This window comes from Sturnira hondurensis, unplaced genomic scaffold (assembly GCF_014824575.4).
Source record: "Sturnira hondurensis isolate 20B ecotype Veracruz unplaced genomic scaffold, ASM1482457v3 Scaffold0004338, whole genome shotgun sequence".
NCBI classification, from domain to species: domain Eukaryota; kingdom Metazoa; phylum Chordata; class Mammalia; order Chiroptera; family Phyllostomidae; genus Sturnira; species Sturnira hondurensis.
Window position 1 is genome coordinate 4,560,101 of NW_028076969.1, and position 19,599 is coordinate 4,579,699.

Consider the following 19,599-nt stretch of genomic DNA (forward strand, 5'->3'; position numbering starts at 1 on the left):
CAACAAACTCACAACTATCAACAACTGAACCTAAAAACAAAAACAAAGCAAACAACTAGAATTGGAACAGAATCAGAGATATGGAAATCACATGGAAGATTACCAGGAGAAAAGGTACAGAAAATAAAAAGTATAAATGGTAGGTACAAAATAGACAGGGGGAGGGTAAGAACAGTATAGGAAATGAGAAGCGGAAGAACTTGTATGTATGATCCATGGAAATGAACTAAGGGGGGAGGAATGCTGGAGGGAGTGGTGTGCAGTGCAGAGAGGGATAAGGGGACATAAAAATGGGACAACTGTGATAGCATAATCAATAAAATATACTTTAAAAAAAGAAGTACAAACTTCCAACATATAAAATAAGTCATGGAGATATAATGTACAGCAATGGCAACTATCATCAATAATATATGTACTGCATATCTGAAAATTCCCAAGAAAGTAAATCTTAAAAGTTCTTATCACAAGAATAAAAATTATAACTTTGTATGTTTTCAAATATATAACTTCAAAGCATAATAAAATTATTATGTTGTATACCTGAAAGTGGTATAACATTTTATGTCAATTTTACCTCAATTTTTTTACATGGCACGTGGTGACAATTTTTCTTCAAATAAATGTTTAAGAAGTTTTTGAGGCTCTCCTCATGATCTCCCTACACATGCCCATTAAACACACACATACACACAACAGGATACAGAGGGAACAAACAACCTACACTGAAACCTTTATTATTTTTATTACTACCAATAATAATAGCCCTGGCCTGTGTGGTTCAGTTGGGCGTCATCCCGTAAAGTGAAAGGTTACCAGTTTGATCCCTAGTCAGGGTACATTCCTGGGTGGCAGGTTCAGTCCCAGTTGGGGGCCCCATACAAGAGGCAACTGATTATGTTTCTCTCCCTCTCTTTCTCCCTCCCCTTCCCCCTCTCTAAAAATAAATTTTAAAATCTAAAAATAATAGTAATAATAATAATGACAGCTAAAATTATGTGCCAGATACTGTGCCAAGCACCTTACATGCGTAATTACCTCCTTTAAGTTTTACAATCACCCAGAAAGGTTAAGTATTATTATCACCATTTCCAGATTATGAAACTGAAGCTACAAAAAGTTAGTAACTTGTCTAAGCTCATGATACCTCATCAAAGAGACTGGTTCTGGCCTTATGATGTCAAAAATAGATACGAAGCTATACATACCTAAAGATATATGAAATCTCACTCAAAAAACACATTTATTTACAGAATATTTTCTGAAACCTTCCTTTCTAGATAATGGAGTTAATCTATGCAAAGCAATGGATGAGGAACATATGTCAACCAGTCAATTTATTATCCTTTCCTTTTCCCTAAATAGGGCAGCTTAGTCTCTTTCCCAAATTTATTGCTAAATGACTGTCTCTAACAAGTAAAACCCAAACTGGCAGTTCATTACAATCGCAGAGTAGCATGGTAAGTTCAAAAGAGCAAAGATTTTAAGAATCAGAGAAGTTAGGGATCCATTCCCAGTTCTGCCTTGTTACTAGTTTTGTGTTTTTGGAGGGTTCCAGAAGGGCATCAGGCTCCTTGTCTATAAAAAGGACATACCACTTAGGCCCTGTGGAATAAGGCTTTTTAAATGCTGGCTCCCTCTTCTTCTATTCTAAAATAAAAGCAAAGTCCAAATACCTAAGGCAGAGCTTCCAACGTGTGATCCAATGAAAACTAATCTTTCAAAGGATCCTATAAACACCATTCCCTAAACTTCATTGACTGTAGAATAGTTATTACAGTTTAACAATGTTTAGAAAACACTGACCAAAGTACTTTCATACAGGTTAAAAAAAAACAAAAACACTTTGCTTCAGATTCTATGACAGCTCTTTTGGCTCTTCAGTGTTAATTCTAATCCACTCTCTAGTTCTTGCCTTCATTCTGTACAGTTGAACTGGCAAATCAGTGTGCCTGCTAGATATAAGAATATTCCATTTATAGAATATTGTACATTAAAATCAGGCATCCTCTTATAAGTGTGGTTTGAAGAACTCAACTGCATGAAAAACAGAGCTTGTTATCTCAAAATTCACAGAAAACAGTATTTTTCCAGTTATAGACTAGAGGAGCCTGGGAAGAATAAGTTCATGTTTCAGTTTTCATTTACTAGAATTGCATTAAACAAACCCATTATTACAAACAAAATGTGTACCTGGACTCATCTTCAAAGAATAAGTCATGGTAGAGGGTAGGAGCCAATTACACTATATGTGAATTTTGTATTATCACAGAATTTTACACAAAATCTGACATTTAAAGCATTAATCAATTAAGGAAAATTCCTCAGTGAAAACAGAAAATTTTCTCCAAATTATGAGAATTATAAATCAATCTTTCTAATAGATATTTAACTACTCTCAAAAATTACAAATACTTCTTAAAAAGAAAACATGATTATGAATTGATGTATTAAAAGCTGGTCTCTACAGTCAGGATTTAACCTTTTAAGTTTCTGATTTATTTTTCAATATTTAACATTTTTTAGATGACAACTAGATAAAGAGGACCTTCATATGTAATAACATAAAGCAATAACAAAAAATATTGAGACCAGAGACCATAGTTAACAATAAAGATGGGAGCTGAGGAGTCTACCACTTGCTTTAAATCTGGGCTCAAAATTGATACTTTCAAGTTACCAGAGGTAGCAAGGCTCCATTTTTGTACAATCTTTCACATTCTCCTTAGGACAATGAAGTAGTTAAGAATAAGAGCCCTAGCCTAAATTACCCATTTTTGATGGGTATACCCTCAAAACCACAAATTTTTATTTTATTTTATTTATTTCTTTTTAGAGGGGGGAAGGGAAGGAGACAGAGAGGGAGAGAAACATCAATGTGTGGTTGCCGCTCAAGCGTCCCCCACCGGGGATCTGGCCTGCAACCCAGGCATGTGTGTGAGTGGGAATCAAACCAGCAACCCTTTCATTCACAGGCTGGCACTCAATCCACTGAGCCACACCATTCAGGGCGACAAACTTTTTTCTAATTAACTTCTGCATCCTTATTCCTATGGTCTACAACAACGGTTTCAACCTTTTCCCTACAACTTGAGAAAGTTGCACAGGGTTTGGGTCTCCCAGGTCTGAGGTTTGTCCAGAAGGTACCCAGCCATGTAATATAAAAAATGAAGACATCTACTGAAGATACAAGAAACAAGAAACATTTACATAGAACAATGACACCTCAGTACCCTTCTAGGTAGGCACCTAGGGACTTCACACAGTTCTCCCAATCACCATCAGCTGCCCTGTCATATTTTCCTGAATCTCATCTCTTCCCTTTCAAAGATGATTTTAGTTTTGGAAAAAGCCAGATGTCTCGGGGCACCAAACCTGGGCTGGGATGGGGGGGGGGGGGCTGAGTCACCTAGGTGATTTGATATTCTCCAAAAACCTCTGCACGAGACATGATGCATAAGTGGGCACGTTGTCTTGATGAAGCTGCCAATCCCCAGTTGCCCACAGCTGCTGCTGCCTTCTGAATCATGTGAAGAGTTTCCATTGAGGAATGTTCAAGTTTAACACAAAATTTGATACAGATCATTGCTCTACTAAGTCATTTTGAATACAATGGCCACACAGTACATATGCTCACTCAATGGCTCTACCACCCCCACTGACTAGTAACAGTGAAACTGTCATTTTTCACACATACACATTCCAGTCCACTCTCCTTGGCTGCCTGGTTACATTGATGTCATGCAAACATTCTTGTTATATTAACTAGGGCTGCACTTTTTCCAGACAGACCTCATATATGTGAGAAACAAAAAGATGCAGTCTTTTATTTAAATTGGAACATAGAGTAAAGCCACATTTATAAACATATCTTACTTCTTAATACATATGAATGGCTGACAAGCTGTGTAATTTATACTGATGCCATATACAGTTGACCCTTGAAAAACAGGAGGTTAAGGGCACCAATCTTGTGCAGTAGAGAAATCTGCCTATAACTCCTGACTCCCCCAAAACTTAACTACATTTGTCTCTCAGTATTGAGGGTGATTAGTTCCAGGACTCCCTGTGTATACCAAAAGTCACAGATGCTCAAGACCCTTATATAAAATGGTAATGAACAATGCATACAGTCAGCTCTCTGTACCCACAGGTTCCCAGAGAAAAATCAAAAATAGTTTTTCATCCATGACTGGTTGTAGCATGGACGTGAAAGCCAAAGACATGAAGGAAACGCTAGATGTGAAAACCAGAGACATTAGGAAATGCTGACTGTATATTTACTGAGATAAAATCCATGTATAAGTAAATGGACCCATGCAGTTCAAACCCCTGTTGTTCAAGGGTCAACTACGCAAGAATCTTCTGCCTCTGGGATCTTTGCTTTCAGGACCCCCAAAATTGGCCCACCTGTTCCTATATTAGAAATCACAACACACACACCCTTTGTTTCTTACTAAGGATTCATTCTCCACTACAGCAGAAATACATGTCCAACAGAAGTAATGCTTGCTTAAATGTGGTTGCTAGGCTAATAATATAGGTGTAATAATTTATAGTTTTAATTTGAACATTTCACCTAAAGTGTCATATGGTATGCTTTAGTATATTGTTATGTTACAGAATTATATGCTTATGATTTTATAATAAAAAGGGGCAATATTTGTGCCAGACCCAGTGTAGGACTACAACATTTCCTCTAACCTTTGAAAATGCACAGCCATTCTTTAATTTTTCAGAAACTGACAGGAGGTAAATACATATATTAACATTAAGCTCTCAAAAGTCTCTCAGTAAAGGTTACCACCAATATTCAACTGAACTAGAAAAGAACTATGCTTTCTTCAGTAATTCCTCTTGGATTTTAAGAAGGGCAGAGCAAGCATTTGCTACTTATGGAGAAAATTAAAATAAATATCTTCTATATCTAAGACACATACCCTCAACCAGCCAAATATCTCACAATTGTACTCACAGAAGCAAATACCATGTTTATCAGCAGAAATCAAATTATTACCCTAACAACATGATTTTTCAAAACCAAATACAAACAGCAAAATTAAGAAACTATTTAAGAGGTTGGATTATTTAGTAAGACAAGCCATATTGTATATTAATATTTCTCACTCTCTTGAGAAAGCTCTTAAACTGATACATGTATTTGTACATCAAACAAATGTTATCTTAAGAGACAAAAAGGAGGTCCTATAAAACTGAAAGTTTTCATAAATCCCCACAACACAACTACAAGTCTAAGTACACCCATGATGATAGGGCTGGGGATAGCCATATTTAAATATTGTCTGTTTATATTATCTCTTGCAGGGTAAGCTACTTGGTAAAAATAAAGAAATTGATTTGTCAGGTTTCATTGTTCTCAATCTCTCTTCTATACTCTCCAAATAAAATTCTGGAAGGCTTGGGGTGGGTATTGTAGTAGCTGGACAGATTAAATATTTCAAAAGTACTATGCTTACCAACCAGTGCAACATAGCACCTCAGTTCTTTCATTCATTCAGCTTTACCTCCCGAGAGTTCAGAAATACTTGGCACCTAGCACATAGTATAATAAGTGTCTATAACTGTGTCTCTTTCATTTTCCTACTACTGTTCCTTCAAGTTTAAATAAAAACCCAGGTTTTTAACTCTATAATTTCTTTTTTTTTTAAGATTTTATTTATTTATTTATTTATATTTAGAGGGGAAGGAGAGAGGGAGAGAAACATCAATGTATGGTTGCCTTTCGTGCATCCCCTGCTGGTAGTTGGCCTGCAAGGAACCGGCCTGCAACCCAGGCATGTGCCCTGACTGGGAATCGAACCGTGATCCTCTGGTTCGCAGGCCCGCGCTCAATCCACTGAGCTACACCAGCCAGGGCTATTTAACTCTATAATTTCTTGTATCAAAACTTAAAGGTTCCTAGAAACAACAGTGATAGTTTGGTGACCTAGCAACTCTATACCATGTAAACACCAATGTACAGTATTCATGTATTCATTTAACTACCATGACAAATTGCCTCCAACTCAAATATGTACTAAAAGACCCAATACAAAAAGCACTGTGCTCCACATTGAAAAAGTGCAAGGCTAATAAACTGCAAAAAATATAAAGCTAAGTAAAATATCTTTTTTGCCATATGGGACACGGCAGACCAGAAGGAAGAGGACAAAGGGTGCTATAGGAATTTGATGTAAGTGAATTTCACGCCTTGGAGTAAGGCATGGAAGACTAAGTGGCTAAGGTTGCATGTGGGACTCTGAAAGCTGGGTATGTCTTTGAAATAGCAAGGGGAGAGACATGTGACAAAGAACAGACTGAAAAGATTCCATCAGGACCAGGACCATCATGACCATGACAACATTCCACAAGCATACTAAAAAGAATTTCAACATATATTTTAATAGTTGTGCTAAAATATGGGAGAAAAATCATTACCTCCTATAACAAACACCTTTCTGAAGAACATAAATATCTCATCCTCCTTTAATATGGTATAAAAATTCAGAAAAAACTGAAGACATGACTCAAAACAATTATACAAATCAATGAAGTGTTTTTAAACTACATACACTTGAAAATAGACTATATGATGAGACAGACTGAAATATTACACAATAACATAATTCCTAGACAATATTTTATAAAACTGCACTAATACAATAATCACTAGCAATATGTGGCTACTGAGTACTTAAAATATGGCCAATTAAGATAGGCTCTAAGTGTAAAATACCCACTACATTATAAAGATTTAGTAACAAAAAAAGTAAACTATCTCAATAAATTTCAACAAGATTACATGTTGAAATAATATTTTGAATATACTGGGTTAAGTAAAATATATTATTAAAATTAAGTGTTTTTTTACTCTTTTTAATGTGGCTTCTGGAAAATTTAAAATTACATATGTGGCTCATATTTGTGGCTTGCATTGTATTTCTACTGAATAAACCAGGTTTAAACAATTGCTTAATATTAATGTTATTCAGATTTCTGTACTTGCTTCATATTGTTGCTTTATTTTAGCACTACAATCACTTGATCATAGTGACATATTTTGCCATGTATCATGCACACCCACGTTTTTGGTCCAAACTATCAGGAAAAAAATCTTTTGATTTATTTTTTAATTCATTCATTTATTTATTTATTTATATTTAGAAACAAAACCAATTATCGTATTCCAGGATAATATTTTGCAGAGCTATCACTATTGCTTTCTAGAGTCGCACTTTTAATGCATAAGAATAAGTAAAAGAATTAAGAACATTTATATAGATACAAAATTAGTACTACCTATGTAGAATAAGAATCCTTATTTTTACCTCAAAAACTTGGGCAACAAGTATGCATTATACATGGCAAAATACGGTAACATCTCAAACATCTATGGCTCAGTGCCTAGAAAATGAAAAGGTGACATACCAAAAAAGTTTGTCAGCTTCTTACTACCCTCTTGGAGCAAATGTAGAAAAAACAACCAACTAACAACTTTTCCAGATACATTTACCAAGTAGTTAATGCTCTGGGCACTGTTGGCTGATATCATGAGATTATGTTAGATAAGAACTACTCAGTGACACTACGACATGGGATCTAGGAAATAGGAGAGTGGGCACTAAAGAGGAATGAAAGAATTCAGAAGATGACAGCTGTACAGTGAGACCTGGAGAACAACAAGGCCAGATCCCAGCAGTAGGACAAGAACTCTAGGAAAAAGGACGTTCCAGGAAAAGAAGAGGTGGTGGGGCAGAATCTAGAGAATGCCTAATAAAATTTAAGGGGGAAAAAACTCAATCAAACTTATGATAACTGCAAACGGGGCAGGAAAAGATAAATGGCAACAATAAAGTTTTTTTAATTAAAAATAAAGGAAAAAATATGATTGTCACTTTGGAAACTGTTTGATAGTTCCTTAAAATATTAAATAGAATTACCATACAACCTAGCAATTCCACTACTAGGTATATATCCAGAAGATCTGAAAATGTGTCCACACAAACAACTGTTCACAAATGTTCGTTATTCATACCAGCCAAAAGGAGACAGCAAACCAAGTGTTCATCAAATGATGAACGGATAAACAAACAGCTGTATTTCCATATTTCCATATAATGAAATATTATTCAGTGATAAAAAGGAATAAATTACTGATAAATACCATTAATGAACCTGGAAGACATGGTAAGTAAAAGAAGTCAGTCACAAAAGGTCACATATTATATGATTTCATTTGATATATGATAGGAACAGTCTAGAATAGGAAAATCCATAGAAACAAAGAATAAGTTAGTGGCTGCCTAGAGCTGGGAGGAAGAGGAATATGGGGAACGACTGAAAATGGGTACCGGGTTTCTTTTAGGGGTAGTAAATAATATTCTAAAATTAAATTGTTATAGCTGTTGCACTACTCTGAGAATATTCTAAAAAACACAGAACTCCACGACTTTAAATGAATATTTTACAGTATGTGAATTATATCTCACTGAAGCTGCTTTGTTTTTTATAAAGCTGTTTTTAAAAAGAAATGTGATCATTGTATACTACTTGCTTCTGCTAAGAATACTGATTATCTACATACTGAGTATTACAGCTTATTATCTAGATACTGAGTATTTAGTTGAATTATAATTTACATAATGACTTAACTAAAAATAGTGGTAATTATATTAGCATGATAGCAAAAGGGAAATGAAAATGATAATAAATAGTATCTTCCATAATGAGAAGGCAATAAATATCTACAAATAATTTTAAGAAACAAAGAGTATACTAATTAAAAATATAACAAAAACTACTAGAGGAAGCAGCTCCTGAGAAATAAAACTCGGGGACAGAAGACTAGCTTCCATAAAAAGACTTTGTACACTATTTGATGTCTTTTAATAACATGAATGTGTTACTTTGTAAAAATAAAATTTTTAAAAAATATCTAAGGAGTGCTTGTGCTTGGTTTATGAGAATGAAACTGCTCTCAAAGAGGTAAAAGGCACAGGCTTCATTGACATTGACACACTCTGTACTTCTCTCTCAAGAGAACAGGTTTTCTCATATAAGATGTTAGAAAAATGGAAAGTTATGAGAAAAAAATACATTGTCTTTTTCTTTACCATAAAATAAAACAACTATTTCCAGCAAAAACATCTACTTAACAACAAAAATATCTACTTAACACTACGTATCATTTTTCAAATACACAGTGGGAAGTATTTTAAATGTGCGACTAAGTGTTCACTGCTTATGACTATTAGCAGTTTACCTTTTTTTGCCATGAGACGGATCCTCTCAACTTCGCTCTATCTAATGCACATTCAGAAAAATAAGGGTTTAAGAATCTAAAACATTTAGATTTAGTGATGAAATTTTCTAGAGTAATTGATTTAAATAGTTTTAATTCTAACATTCTTATGCTAAAGCCAGTGTTAATTTAGGTATGTATGTACAAAATATAATTCCAGATTAGAAGTAACCGGTAAACATTCAGATTATCTATGAAAGGATATCTAAGGATTTGGAATGCTGGCTGTCTCCAAGAAAGGGAGCTGGTACTTATAGAACAGGAGCAGACAAAGACATTACTAAATAACTTTTAAATTTTGAATTGTGTGAGTAAATTCTATTTCTTAGAGCAAAAATATGAGGTCTGCCCAGAAGGTATCCAGGCATGTAATAGGAAAATAGAAACATTTACTGAAGAAGATACAAGATATAAGAAACATTGTACATCAGAGGACTGATGCCTCAGTCCCTTTTAAAGCAGGCACCTTGGGACCTCACACAGTTCTCCCAATCACCATCAGCTACTCCATCATATCGTCCTGAATTTCATCAATGGTTTTCCGTTTCAAAGGAATTTCAGTTATGGCAATATCTGTTGTAGATTCATTGCTCTCCTCGCCCCTTTTGAATGCAATGGCCACACAGTACACATGCTCAATCAACAGCTCACTCAAGTCATCACTGTGCATACATGCACATTCCAGTCCATTCCTCTTGGCTGCCAGGTTACATGGATGTTGTGCAAACAAGTTCTTATTATTATTAACAATGGCTAGACTTTTTCCGGACAGACCTCATGTATAAATAAGCACATAGCTTTATCACACAGCATCCAATTACTACCATATTTTGCCATGTATAATGCACACACCTTTTTGCCCAAATTTGTGAGGGAAAAGTAAGAATGCATATTATACATGGGTACAATGATGACATGCAATGGGTATAATAAACTGTGTATGATACGTACAAAATGTGGGTGCACATTGTACACAGGAATGCATCATATGCAGCAAAATATGGTATTTAGTGATTGCTATTATGTATATTATGTAAATTTGATATATTGATACATATATATGCAATTATGAAACCCTACCAACTCAAAGAGCCCCACTTCCTTGCAGAGTTGAAATCATGTGTATAGTGTCAAAGCTCTGAAATGCCAAAAGAACAGCAAATGAAGTATAATATAATCAAGTCTGATGACAGGTATAACTTCAGTACCTCCAAACAATCAGGTATTGTCCTCTACAAACTCAAATCTAAGAGCAGTAATTTGACTTAGCTCAATAACTTCAACACAAGTCATAAAGACAATGGTTAATTTAAATGAACTAACTGATTTTAAGGAACAAGGGGAAGTGGAGGGAGTCACATTTTTTAAAAATAGGTGAGCCTTCTTTAGAAAGAAATTGAAAATACAACCTTTTAAGTTAAACTAGACAATTAAACCCCTAGGAATTTCTTAAACCTCCAAAAGAGAAAAAAGTACTTTGTCATTACTGTCCTTTTTACTTCAGATCAACAGTTAAGATACGCTGCACCTTTTCAATTCTCATTACACAGGTCGTAGGTGTATTTGGTAGTTGCTCTCTAATGGCCAATCATAATTCATAAGAAAGCTTAAATAACTCCATATAGTGCCTTCAAATATTCCACAAACAGAAAATATGGATAGGTAAAAATCCAAAAAGAGATTCCATATATGCCACAGAAGAAAAAAAATAGACACAGATAAAATGCTGTGTCTGAGTAATAAATACAGATGGACAATGGAAGAAAAGAGTTGGAGACAATATTCTGGGCCAGCATACTGAAGATTTTAGTACCATTATCCAAATCACTGAAATTCACCTAGAATTGGTCAACCAGAGATGAGATGACCCAGTTCTCTTCCTCATCACTTCAGTGACCAACAAATTCAGACTGTTTGATGTAATGACAAGATATTACAGAACCCCAGCTAGCCAGAAGAGACTTTCCTGACTCCTGCCCTTTTGCAAGTGTGAAGTGTATAAACTAACCTTCTCTAAGTCAACATTTTGAACAATTATCAGAGTGATTTCCCCCCAAATTGTGTGAGCCTACACTCAGTAATCCCAATATGCTTGTTATCCTGAATTGTTTGCCCATTCTTTTTAGCAGGTATAATACTTAACATCAATATCCACTTATCCCCTTCTAATTTGCAGCTTAGAGAAGCAGGCAACTTAATGAATTAGAAGAATGTGTTAGATAATAATAAAAAAGTTTAAATAGGTCTTGGCTAGGTAGCCCAGTTGATTAGAATGTTGTTCCAATGCACCAAGGTTGTGGAGTTTGATCCCCGGTCTGGGCACATACAAGAATCAACCAATGAATGCATGACAAGTGAACAACAAAATCAATGTTTCTATCTGTCTCTCTCTCTCTCTCTCTTTCTCCCTTCCTCTCTCTCTAAAATCAATCAATAAAAATGTGTTTTAAAAAACAAGTTTAAATAAAAGGCTAAAAACCAACCTATGGGTAAAATGTATGCACTAGTTGGGGATTTCAGCTGCTCAGCTGCTTTTTGTTTATTTCCTGACTCCCAAAAGGTGATATTCCAAATAACCCAATTCCGATTCCACACTGATGCATAGCTATTATTCTTAAAAACAAACAAACAAACAAACAAAAAACCTAAAGGCTCACAGTTCCAGACCTAACAAATGTCTGATACTTGACTACTTCATTGGTTGTACACATATAATGGGAAAAACAAAAACAAAAGCCTTCATGAAGTTTCCTGTCAATTATTAAAAGGAGGACTATATAGGACTCTTAAAACACTATACAACCTACAAGAAGAAATGGAGAGAAACAATCCTTAATAATGGCTAATGTGGAAACTAACATTCTAGTATTACCTGGAAATATAAATAAATACATACATACACCAGATTAACTTCCAAGCAATCTACTTTTCAAGTACTCTTCAATAAAAACCAGTGCTCTGAATGAACATTAAAAAAAAAACGAAAAAAGCATATATTACTTTTCTTTTTGTGCTGCCATAAGCCCTAATATTATCACTTTCAATGTTCGTCTTAAGTTTTCCCTGCAATCTTAAAATAATTGAGGATTTTTTCCCAATATAACTGTAAGTATTTAAGTGCTGTAACCGCTAACATGCAAGCCAGAAACTAATTTCAAAAGGAAAAGTCTTGCATAGTCACTGCTAAATTATCAATGAAAAGACTGCCCTAAAAGTAAAAGGCATTTTAGCTTATCTCTGGAATCCAAGTGTTAAGATAACAGCAATCCATTCTCTATATAGCACACAAATAAAGAGCAGGGGCTCTAGAATCAGAATGCCTGGGTTTAAATTCTAATGGAGCAACTTCCTGGCCAGGTAACCATGGACAAGTTGTTTCACCTTTCTAATTCTCATTTACCTCACCTTTAAAGTGGGGATAATAATAGTATTAGCTACTTTGTAGAACTGTTGTAATAATTAAACAAGATACTGCAAGTGAAGAATTTGGCAGAGTACTGAATACATAATAAGCATTCAATAGGCATGTTGCACGTCAATCATGTTATCATTAATTCACTTTAGTGTACTTTAATGCTTTCTATTAAAGTAACCTGTTTATTTTTAGCTTTCTAAGCCAAGGATTCCAACATGATACAATTAATGGTAATGCAAAAATGTAGTGGTAATGTTACTGCTTTGCGCCAATGTAACTAATATTTTTGTCTTGTACCCACCACCTCTCTGGCTTTAGAGCACGCCTAGCCAATCCCAAACCTGTAAATTCATCTAAATTATACCATCACCTAAAATACAAGTTTCTAGAGAAACAAGTACTCCTTTGTCAGAAATGTTCACTTTTTATTATTAGACTGATCTGAAAGGACAATCAAGAAATTAACCACTATAGACTATGTTAATGAGGGAACACATTAAGGATTCACATCTGTGCCATTGTTGGGCAGGGTACCCTGGAGACAAAAGGAAAACTGGTCTAGCAGAATTAGTTACAAAAATTTATCATTTTGCCTCAATCTGATCAAACAGAAATGCTTCTAAGAAAACTATTCAACACAAAAATGTAAGACTGAACCAATTACAATTTTTTAACTTGCACACCCTCTGAAAGGAAACCTTTCTCCCCAAAACATAAGCAAAGTGGGAAGGGGAACTGTAAACTAAACTCCAAATCAACAAAATTCTACTTTTTTATCTTGCACCAAATATATTACAAAAACAAGTATATACTGACATTACTTACTGAATGTCCATTATTTGCTGAGTATTAATGCATTTTCAAAAAACAAACATAAAAATTCAATGATAAAGAAAATAGAATAATATCACTTTGGTACATCAACTTAATGATAGGAAACTCTTGGGAAAACAAATCGTCTTTATCTCTACTGTCAGTTTTTCCTTGCTGTTCTATTCACATAGATCTTCATATAAATATACATTTCTACATCACATTTAACCAATTTCAAAACATTTATATAATCAAGGAAGATTTGTGCCACTCAAGACAGGAACAAAGATTGTAATTTCTACTTTAAAACCAATGAATCATGAAAATACTTCTATACTTGAAATCATGAAAGATTCCTTTTTCACACACCTCCTCAAAGAAAACTAGAAAATGATGCTACACATTCCAACAAATTCATATACTCATAGTGATTATGTTCTTATTACTACAATACAATATCTGGGAGATCAGGTTAGTCCTGTTAATACTAACATCTACTCCTGCCACGCCCATGCGATCTGCCCCTCCGTTCTCCATTGTAGGGTGGAGCATCATAAATGATATCGCAATCTCATAGCCTGCCTATTACCATCCCTCTCTCACAATCCCATGAGTCTTATTAAAAAATAAGCACACTAGCACTCTAACAAATGCTTATTAAAAAGTGTGGCACTGTGGCACCAGTGTCAGCACATGCATGTTTCACACATAGCCTTCTCTATACATTAAGCACACACTTAATGAGTCTGGAAAAACAAGTTTCCCCAACTCAGAATCTGCTGACACTTACAAAAAACTCTGTAAACTTCTCCAAAACAGTATCTCACACCTGCAACTCAAGTCCAAAACAAGGGGAAGAAAGCATAGGGTGCAAGTACTAATTTTCAGTTCAGCCATTCCAGTGAAATGAGATGTCACCTCACTTTGTAAATGCAATTCCCAATCGACCACAAATTGATCTGTGAATCTCTGGGTTCCCTTTTTTAGTCACCCACAGGTGCATGCAGCAAGAGAAAATGCAATTCTCATAAGTAAGTCTTAGTGTATTAAAAACTCTGGAAAAATGTAGTTGGGAAAGAAATGAAGTAAGGTTCTACTTTTCAGTTTCACACATGAACACTCTCCCCCATCAACATGGATAATCTAGAAACTGGCTAAACTCTAATACCTAATTTTTGGATGTCACAAACAGATTATTATGCTTCCTTGGGAATAGAGGAATTCTAAGTTGCCACCTATTCTTTGGTTTTAATCACCGTATGACTAAACACACAAAATACACAAATACCATCAATCATTCTCTAAAATAAATTGATCTAAAAATGTTTTATATGAGGAAATAATACTCAACTTAGTTTCCTATTTCCAAATGTTTTATTTAAGACTAGGCAATTAGTTTTGACCAACAGTGTACCAAAGAGAGTTATTAGTATTGCTTTAACCAAAATCATCAGTCGCTTATTTCCTCTATTTTGAGTACAGTATCAATAATTTACACAGGGACTATATAGCTATTAACACTTATTTAATAACATCTGAATCTGGACATAAACAAAAAAGAAATGTTGGCTTCACCACAGTAAACAAAAATATATTTCAAATACAATATTTAAACTTATGATGAATACTTAACAAAAGTCAAAACTACTTGTTATAAAATCAACTTTTAATTTCTGAACCCTTCACAAACCAAGTGAAGGTTGCTTTTATTATTACCATTATTTTTAATGTGAGGTTTACCTGAGAACAACCACATTTATGAAAAACAAATTTTAAGTTACACCAAAGATTAAAGGCTATATATCTGAAATTTTAAAATCACTGCAAAAAATTATTTTCAGTGCAAAAAAAAATATTTTCACTGTTTCTGAATAAACAACCATGGAATATTATAACTAAGTTTCAAGTGAGGAGCTCCTTAATATACATGAAAATTTATTTCCTTTTTTAGAAATTTAATGGAAAGCATTTAAATAAAAAACTTTAGTTTACTACTTCCAAAAATAAATCTGATATTTTTAGGTGTAGAAAAATTAGAAACTGTGCAAGTAATAGGCTGAAAAGTTAAATATCATTGCCAGTAACCAATGCTGTCTGCTGAATTCCAAGGGAACCTACTATATGTAAAATTTTTACAAAGTGAACTCATCTACCCTCTCATCTCAGCACTTTCTCAACTTTCCCATTACAATCAACAATATAATTTGCAGTCAAGTCTTCCAGACCAATAACATCAGAATTTATTTTTAACTCCTGACTCCTTCCCAAGTACTCCCCTTCAATCCAACCCAAAGTCCTGCCAGTTTTTCATTCACACTGTTCTCTCACATGTGTTCTTTTCATCCCATTTTCACATTTTACTTTATATTACCTCATGATTCACAACATGCCTTTTACTATCTCCCTAAAAGGGCTCTAATTGCTCTAACTCTAATCCATCAACTCAGCTGCCCAAATCATCTTCAATATCTTGGTTCAGTCATCTACAGCAAATTCCAATCTCTCTTGAATCTCAACCAAACTCTTACAGGTCCCCTCTACCCTCCATCTGCTGATGTTTCATTTCTCAAATTCCATCTCTGATTTTGCTTTAATTCAGATTTACGAACTTGCTTGGTAAATACAAAAATTATTTTTTCCCTACTGTACAAAACTCACCATCTCTGTGCCTCTGTCCATTCTTTCCATCTGAATCCTCGATGTTTCTCTATCAATTGAAGTTATTGCCTCCTTTAACACCTGTCTTTAAACACAACTCTGCAGAAAGTCTTCCCTCTCCAACCCATTTACCTTACTCCTTTATTCTTTGTCCTTCTGAACAAAGCATTGTATCTATATTCATAATCTTGCAGTCATCTTGGTATTGTTTTCACATTTTTGTCCCCCAAACCCCCTGTACTACTAAATGGCTTTTGAGACCAAGGATCACAATTTCTTATGTATCTCTCTTTTGAACAGGGGTTCCCTAGAACACTAGAATACTAACAAATACTCAACAATTCTCCTTTCTTCTAAAATGTCCTTAAAGTCAAGGTTGTCAAATACAATTAGCACTGAACTCCAACTTTTTTAAATGTTAAGTTTACTTATATGGTAATAGAAAATTAAATATTTTAACCTATATACTTTACAAAAGTCAACATCCATACTATGAAAAATTAAGGAGTCATTTTCAAAGAAAATCTTGGGGGAAAAAGAAGTAAAAAATTTAACGTTATAAGCTATTTTATTTTGCTCTCTGGAGTAGATCTAATAAATTAATTACCCAAAATTGATTTCAAGTGGTTTTTAAACTATATTACCAAGATGAAAAAACAAACACTCCAGTACCACAAGAGGCTCTTAAGTAGCTATTATAGGATTTGCTTCATCATTGCTGAAAACTACCCCAGAATTTTAAAATATTCCATTCAAATGACCCCATGAAATGCTTAGATAGCTTCACCCTTCCCTGAAAGATGCACCATCAGCCTTCCCTCTTCACATAGGCTGCACTCTGTACTAGTCACTCCACCCTCCCATCCAAAATTAACTTTCAAAAATAATCTCCCATTCAATTACCTTAGACTAACTACCCTGTTCCAAGCAAGTGTCAAAAGACATCATGAATTGAAATCTTGAGTTAAAGTCATTTTATGTTGCTTAAGAATATAATCAATTTCACATAACAGCATATACTTAAAAAAATCTCAGTTTTTCAGTTCTCTTCTTCTAGGCAACAAAATAGTTTGTCTTTGCCTTTATCATGCACCCTTCTCATGGAATAATACAATTTTTATCAAATTCTGCAAGTATGTTTAAGTAAACTGTCATTAAATAGCACGTAAAGATCCACAGATACACTGAAACACTGGATACTCAGTACGCCAATCATCTGAGGAACACAGATTTTTCAGCACCAATCTGGGACAAGAGTACATACACTCTATAAACAACCATGAACACAGTCCAAATATTCCTACAATATCCAGGGCCGCGCAGCCTTCTGCAAAACCTATGATGGAAAAGTCTAAATCAATATTCTCACAACTAAATCCACAGCTTTATCTAAATGTGACAGGAAACCAATGCAAGAGTATTTTTAATTATCCTAAGAAGGGACCCCCTGACCTCTAGATCATTTAACAAGTACGGAATGCAATGGCACCCCAAAATTAAACTTAAATGACAAGTTACTAACAACATTCAACTTAGCATTTGGCAACATGACAATACAAACCTCAATAAAAAACTGTACTTACTTCCGAATTACCTTCTGATTAAGCATTATATAGTGGTAGACTGGTAATGTCAAAACGGGAAGGTTCAAAGATAACATATTGAACAATTGTTATCAAAGATAACAATTTTAAACAATGCACGTAGAGATACTACTGCGACTGGGTATCGGCAGCTCCCACCAGCCCCTTGTAAAGGAAGGAATGGATGCTCGCCTCCCAGTGCGAATGCTGGTTACTAAGCAAGTTCATCTCAGGATTAAGACCAAATACTTCGTATAGTCAGTCATACAAACAAAAAAGAAATGTTAAAAGACTGTAACACTCAGTCTCTCTATTAAGCATATAAAACTATAACCCCTGAGACCTGAGCTAACTAAAGCAGGTCTCCGCAAATATCCCTCATTCCAAAAGATATAAACTAAGCAAAAATACTTAATGGTTTATGAATCAAGTCTCGTCCTCTTACTCAAAAGGATGAGCAAGTAAGCACTTCCATCAGTATTTTAATACTCAAGCACTTAATAAAGCTACCAAAGGCAAGGAAAGTAAAGAAAAAAGTTTCAAACCAAATATCCAAACAAAAACCATATTCTCTCAATTCAAGGTTAATGAGACCGGTGGAGGGTGTATGTGGGAGGAGAAAAGAGGGAGCTGTCTCATCCTTGACTGAAGACAGGTTTTTGCCTACTTCCATTACCTCTGACTGTTGTGTCAGAAGGCCTAAAATTTTAACATCCTGGGACTTCAAGGTTTCTTCTTTGAAGATGAGGTGGAAAGGGGGTGTAAAATAAAATCAATACTCACTGCTAACTTTCATGCTGCCAAAAGCTGAAGGCTGCTGCACTGGCTTGCAGCTCTCCGCAAAGGAGGTGGTTCTGGGCCGCCCTGACATGATTCCTCTCTTCCTGAATCACCCTTTTCCTTTCTTCCTCCTTTTCTTCCTTTTGTTTTATGTTGGGGTGTTACGTTTGTGACAAATGCAGCATTAAGTTCTCCCACAAGAAAAAGACTTCGTACTCTTGGCTTTTTACTCCTTTTGTATATACATTAAAATACAACGAGCGATGTGTTTCTTCTTCAAGACTGATCAGTATGGGTATTTAACATATAGATGATTTGGAGCTGGGGAAAAAAATACAATTCTTTCCCCTCCCTTTTCTTGGAGGGGAGAAAAGGGAGGAAGGAAAATCCTAAAAATATATATATCACACGAAATGGGGTAAACACTTGATTGAAAATAAGTACTCTGAATATTGTATTTTCCTCGGGGATTTTTTTTCCGAGTCAATGAAGAAGGGAAGCGGCGGAAGGATCACGAGTCTCACGCTTGAAAAGAAGGGGGATGGGAAGGAGGGAGGGAGAGGGAGGGGGTGGTTCGCCGATGCGACGGGAAATGCTGCGGCTCCGGCAGCGGCGGGATCCGAAGGGCTGACGGCGGGGGCCCGGCGAGCTGGAGGGCGGTGGAGTCGCAAGTCAGTCAGAGGCGGGCGGTGTCGGCGGCTCCTCTCCTCATTGCGCCAGGAGCAGCTGCAGGCGGCGGCTGTATCCAGCGGCCATGGCGGCGGCGGAGGCAGCTCCCTTCAGACCCCAAGCAGCGGCTCCTCGACTGCTCCCCATACGCCGGGGACATGGGAACCCAGCAACCGCTTCCGTCCCTCGGGGCCCCCTCCCCCGTCCACCGGACCAGCGCGGCCGCCCTCCTCGCCTCTGCTCGGTGCCCACTCGGGAAGTGTCCGCGCTTTGCCCCTAGCCCGGAGTCCTGTCAGCGTCTATGGGGCCAGCTCCTCCTTGTTTCCTTCCTTCCTTTGTCACTCGGCCCGGACGGCGACGGCAGCAGCACAATCCCGCAT

At 35.8% G+C, this 19,599-nt stretch overlaps 1 protein-coding gene across 4 annotated transcripts in view; it reads right to left on the reverse strand.

Moving 5' to 3' along the window:
• Positions 1-19,102, reverse strand: part of GSK3B (glycogen synthase kinase 3 beta) — a 219,960-nt gene extending 200,858 nt beyond the window's left edge. For all 4 annotated transcript variants that reach the window (XM_037045581.1, XM_037045580.1, XM_037045579.1 and 1 more), the window contains exon 1: positions 18,554-19,102. In XM_037045581.1, coding sequence (XP_036901476.1) covers positions 18,554-18,641 — 88 coding nt within the window. In that variant the 5' untranslated portion in view covers positions 18,642-19,102. The remainder of the gene's footprint in view (positions 1-18,553) is intronic.
• Positions 19,103-19,599: the final 497 nt, after the last annotated feature.